General features: G+C 45.2%; 1 protein-coding gene across 1 annotated transcript; it reads right to left on the bottom strand.

Annotated features, from left to right (window-relative positions):
• Positions 1 to 1,428: 1,428 nt before the first annotated feature.
• On the bottom strand, positions 1,429 to 2,054 carry LOC116855685 (ATP synthase F(0) complex subunit C2, mitochondrial-like). Its single transcript, XM_032838619.1, has one exon. It carries the CDS (start codon positions 2,024 to 2,026, stop codon positions 1,589 to 1,591), a length of 438 nt encoding a protein of 145 aa, XP_032694510.1. The 5' UTR covers positions 2,027 to 2,054; the 3' UTR covers positions 1,429 to 1,588.
• Positions 2,055 to 5,961: the final 3,907 nt, after the last annotated feature.

Here is a 5,961-nt window from a genome sequence, read left to right as displayed (position 1 = left end):
AAATCCTTGGCAACATGGGCTTTTGCTTGGGTTTGGTTCAGGGGCTTGATGTTTTTCCTGAAGGACAAGGTATCTTTCTTTCTTTCTTTTTTTTTTTTTTTAGAGACTTTATTTATTCACTTGACAGAGAGAGACAGTGAGAGAGGGAACCCAAGTAGGGGGTGCTGGGAGAGGGAGAAACAGGTTTCCCATGGAGCAGGGAGCCCAATGTGGGGCTCGATCCCAGGACCTTGGGATCACGACCTGAGCCAAAGGCAGGCGCCTAGCAACTGAGCCACCCAGGTGCCCCAAGGACAAGGTTCCTTTCAGTTTGTCTGGTCTTTCTCCTTCGACAGCAGCTAGACACAGAAGATCGCTTCCAATTCCGTGAGCCCAAAGTGCCCATCAAAGCTACAGCAGTTAGGATTTTATTTTATGATTCAGTTATGTTCAAACAGGGAGGGAGAGAGTTCCTCTTCCAGATGTCCCAGAAAATCGAGCCTCTCACTAGCTTAACTCAAGCCCAGTGCCCATCCTTGACCTAAGAATGAGAGCCAGGAGAATGGCTCACACAGATTAACCTGGGTCTATGCCGCAGGCCTGTTCCTAGAGCTGGGTGCCCACAGCTTTCCGTAAGGTAGTGCAGGGGAAGGGTGGTGTCCAGAATGACAAATCAAGCATTTTCCAAAGAAAATGGAACAAAGATATGATCTATTTTCCATGGTTAAATGATTACATTGATGTAAAAAAAATACAAAAAATGAAAAACATCACACACTATTTTCTATGGTTGCATATGTATCCATGTAAATACATACAAAGAATTCTGGAAGGATCTACTGCAAACTTACAGTAGTGGTAATTTTTGGGGAGGGTCCCAAGATTAGGAATTTTAGTTAAAGGGCTGTTTTATTATTATTATTTTTTTAACTTATTATTACTTTAAGAAATAGGGCTATTTTAAATTTTACCTAGAAAAATGATCCTCAATCACATGCAATTCTGCCCTCCCACGGGAGGCAAAGTGTCCAGATATTTCTGGTTGTCACAAGGGGTATGGGGGCAAGGGTGTGGGGGAAGGAGAAGGGCTTCTGGCATCTGCTGGGTGGAGGCCAGGGATCCTGCTGAAAACACAGGGAGCACAGAATCTTCTTCACAACCGAGAGTTGTCTAGCCTGAACTGCCAGTAGTGCCGAGGACGTTGAGAAACCCTGGTCTGTCTATCCAGAATGTTATACTTTTTTTTTTTTTAAAGATTTTATTTATTTATTTGGCAGACAGAGATTTCAAGTAGGCAGAGAGGCAGGCAGAGAGAGAGGAGGAAGCAGGCTCCCTGCTGAGCAGAGAGCCTGATGCGGGGCTTGATCTTAGGACCCTGAGATCCTGACCTGAGCCAAAGGCAGAGGCTTTAACCCACTGAGCCACCCAGCTGCCCCCAGAATGTTATACTTTTTTTTTTTTTCTTATTAATACAGTATTTATTTGTCTTCCCTCTGTCAAACCCTGAGCCAACCACTTTCCCCATGCTGCCTGGGGAGGTATAGGAAAAGGATTATACAGGGCAGACGAGACACGGGAGAAAGACCTATGGGAGGTGGAGACGGATCCTTCACATGGCGAAGAGGATGAGAAAGGCCACCATCAGGCAAAAGAGCCCCATGGCCTCCGAGAGGGCAAAGCCCAGAATGGCGTAGGAGAAGAGCTGTTGCTTCAGAGAGGGATTCCTGGCATAACCAATGATGAGGCTCCCAAACACAGTCCCAATTCCAGCCCCAGAGCCAGCCACCCCTACTGTGGCAGCCCCAGCCCCAATGAACTTGACTGCTGTATCGATGTCCCTTGAGATGGCGCTGGTTTGGAAGCTTCGGCTAGGAGTAAGTGAGGTCAGGGGACGTGGGGCTGCCAAGATGCTGAGGCCCTTATAAGGTGCCTCATCTGTCAGTGTCTCGGGTGGTTTTAGCACCACTGCAGACAGTGATCGGCTCAACAGCTGAGAGGTGCTCCTGACCAAGAACGGGGTGGAGACGAACTTTGCACAGGCGTACATTTTCAAGGAATGAGGGGCTGCGGCAGGAGAGCTGCTCCCAGGGCCAAGGAGACAGAGAAGGCGGGGGGAGTGTCGAGGGGGGCCAGAATGTTACACTTTTTATAAGGAGATGGGATTCAAGTTTTACTTGCATAGTGACAAGTTGATTTTATTTTTATTTTTTTAAGATTTTATTTATTTATTTGACAGAGAGAAAGATCACAAGCAGGCAGAGAAGCAGGCAGAGAGAGAGCAGGAAGCAGGCTCCCCGCTGAGCAGAGACCCTGATGCGGGGCTCGATCCCAGGACCCTGAGATCGTGACCTGAGCTGAAGGCAGAGCCTTAACCCACTGAGCCACCCAGGTGTCCTGATTTTTTCTTTTTCTTAAAGATTTATTTATTGGGGCACCTGGATGGCTCAGTTGGTTTAGTGACTGCCTTCGGCTTGGGTCATGATCCTGAAGTCTCAGGATTGAATCCCACCTCTGGCTCCCTGCTCAGCAGAGTGTCTGCTTCTCCCTCTGACCCTCCCCCTTCTCATGCTCTCTCTCCCATTCTCTCTCTCTCAAATAAATAAAATCTTTAAAAACATTTTATTTAGTTGACAGAGAGAGAGACAGATGACAGCGAGAGAGGGAACACAAGCAGGGGGAGTGAGAGAGGGAGAAGGAGGGATCCCAGGACTCTGGGATCATGACCTGAGCCCAAGGCAGAAGCTTAACTGACTGAGCCATCCAGGTGCCCCTAACAAGTTGATTTTTTAAAAAAAGATGTCGTGGATGCCATGATGTGGCGTCCATATACCCCTTCAGGACCAGTCACTTATTCCCCCAGCGGAGGCTGGGAGTTTTGGCTGCTGATGACTCAGAGTTCTAGTGAATTCTTCAGAAATTGCCCTTAGCTTAAAGGAAGCTGCTCTAAGATGACAAGTTCTCTTCAAGGGCAACCTTCATCCTTGAGAGACCTCAGCACTCTTGACTCGGTGAGACAATACTTCTTTGTCCTGGGGACCAGCCTGGGGGCTCAGCAGCATCTCTGGCCTCTTCCCACTAAACACCCAGTAGCACCCCTCCTGCAGCAGCAACAACCAAACTGTCTCCAGACATGGCTGAGTGTTCTCTGGGGGCCAAATCGGCACCCTCCCTGCATTAAGGACCACTGCCGGGTCCAATGCCTGGTTGAGGCAAGGATACAAAGGCCAGGCCACCAGCCTCCCTTCCGGAACTTGTCTGAGGGCCATCTCCCCTTTATGGCCCCACAGGGGGTTGGCTGAGGCTTCCACTGCAATTGCCTCCTAATTTGATTTCTCCCTCTGCACCCCTAGCTCCCCTCACCCCTTCACAGGTGTCGTTTGCAAGAACTCTTCCCAGTAAACCGTCTACCTGCAAACCTCCCTCCCAGAATCCGTTCCCTGGGACTGAACAGATCCAGGACTGAGATCAAGGCACCAGAGGGCTTGAATGACTTCTAGAAGGAACCACTGCAGGTAAGAAGTAGAACTAAGACTGCAGCCTGCCTCCTTTTTCCAGAAATGGTCTCAAGCATTCAACTTCACGACCTTCGTCTTCACATTCGGCTCCGCTGACGCCAGAGGGAGCCTGGCTTTCCCACCCCCACTCCTACCCCATGTGTGTTTCTGTAATTGAAGGAGCAGAAGAAAAATGCATAGAACGTGAAACCTGGTGGCATTACCTCAGTTCCTTTTTCTTTATTGCTTCTGAGCTACATACCTTACAGACAAGCTTGTCTGCAAACTTTCAGCCAGCTGACAGGCAGCAAGTCCAAACATGTAGACATTTCAACTACAGGTAATTAACACAACTGCTTAAAGGCCTCTGTTCAGAAAATGTTTTCCTTTGGATAAAAATATGGATGTCAGATGAAAGGCCCATAGAAACATCATGGTTGGGACGAGGTCATTGCTCAGTGGGAGGGTTCATTGCTAACAATACCGGGCAGTTAGAGATGTTAGAAGGCCCTGGTCTGTTGTGAGAGCTCTGACAATAGCAAAATAATTAATAATAATGATGATATACATTATTTTAATCATTATATGGTATATACTAAGAATAAGCATTAATTAAGCCATTGCTATATGCCAGGCACAACATGTTTTATATATACATATTAAAAAAAATTTTTTTTTTAAGATTTTATTCATTTGGGATGCCTGGGTGGCTCAGTCAGTTAAGTGTCTGCCTTCAGCTCTGGTCATGATCCTAGGGTCCTAGGATCGAGTCCCACATTGGGCTCCTTGCTCAGCAGGGAGCCTGCTTCTCCCTCTGCCTGCTCTTCCCCCTGCTTGTGCTCTCTCTCTCTCTGTTAAATAAATAAATAAAATCTTAAAAAAAAAAAAGATTTTATTCATTTGGCAGAGAGAAAGTGAGCACAAGTAGGGGGAGCAGCAGGCAGAGGGAAAGGGAGAAGCAGGCTCCCCCACAAGTGGGGAGCCCAGTGTGGAACTCAATCCCAGGACCCTAAGATCACGACCTGATCAGAAACCAAGAGTCATGGGGCACCTGGGTGGCCATCGGCTCAGGTCATGATCTCAGGGTCCTGGGATCAGGGAGCCTGCTTCCCCCTCTCTCTCTGCCTGCCTCTCCGCCTACTTGTGATCTCTCTCTCTCTCTTTGTCAAATAAATAATCTTTAAAAAAAGAAAAAGAAAAAGGAAAAAAAAAAAACAAAAGTCAGATGCTCGGCTGACTGCACCACGCAGGTGCCCTACTGTTCGTTATATCTTAAAAGGAGAACATAATTACGGATTAGTGATGCATTTTCAAGCACTGAAACTGGCGACTTTCCTGTAACACATAAGTATATTATTCAACTACGGATCCTTCAAGTGTCCCACTTTTTTTTTCCAGCCGTGCGTTATACGCAAAGAAGCAGGGGCGTTGATCCTTTACTCAGTGTTTAACATTCTGCAGCACAGCCCTTCTCGAGGAGTGTTGCAAGAACTGGAACTGACTTTGTCACCGGTCTCTGTGCTCAGAAACCCTGACTTGGGTTTTGTATTGCTTTGTTTTTGCTTTACCACTGCCGGGCAGGATCTGATCAGGTTGAACTTCCTGTAGTATAATTCACAGAAAAGTTATTTATGGCTTCTTAATCTTCCTGATCTAAAGTAGCAACTTAGGGTAAAGGAAGAGTGTGCAGAGGAAGTGGAGCACAGAAAAGAAAAAAAGAAAGAAAGAAAGAGAGAGAGAGAAAGAGAAAGAAAGAAAGAAAGAAAGAAAAAGAGGAGAAAGAGAAAAGAAATAAAAGCCCAGGGCGATGGTCATTTATGGGATGTTCTTTATGGGAAGAAAGTATTCAAAATCATAGGCTGAGTTAGTATATGGTATTTAATGTCACATTAAATAGATTGTATTAATTTATTAATGTTCTGTTATATTAAAAATTTAATTTATGGGGGCACCTGGGTGGCTCAATGGGTTAAGCCTCTGCCTTCCGCTCAGGTCCCCGCATTGGGCTCTCTGCTCAGCGGGGAGCCTGCTTCCTCCTCCTCCTCTGCCTGCTTCTCTGCCTACTTGTGATCTCCATCTGTCAAGTAAATAAATAAAATCTTAAAAATAAATAAATAAATAAATAAAATCTTTTAAAATTTAATTTATGTAATATAATTTAATTTATATAATTTAATTATTAAATTTATTATTGATTAATTTATCGATGTCACATTAAATAGATTTTTAAATCTAACAGAGGAAGTTAAAAAACAAAATAACACTTAGTTCTGAGATTGAAAACTTGCTCCGTCCCTTTTAGGTACATTCAAGAAGTTTAGCCGAGTGGCCTGGAGTCCCATTGCCTAGGTCTAAATCCTACTCATGCCATTTCCTAGTTTACTTGAATTAATACATGTAAAGGGCTTTGAAAGGTGCTTGGCTCTTAGTAAACACTCATAAATGTCATATAATAATAATGTGATTATAATAATAAGTAATAATAATT

This window comes from Lontra canadensis, unplaced genomic scaffold (genome assembly GCF_010015895.1).
Source record: "Lontra canadensis isolate GAN:19392208 unplaced genomic scaffold, GSC_riverotter_1.0 scaffold105, whole genome shotgun sequence".
In the NCBI taxonomy this organism is placed as follows: Eukaryota; Metazoa; Chordata; class Mammalia; order Carnivora; family Mustelidae; genus Lontra; species Lontra canadensis.
This window is presented reverse-complemented; position numbering and strand designations above follow the sequence as displayed.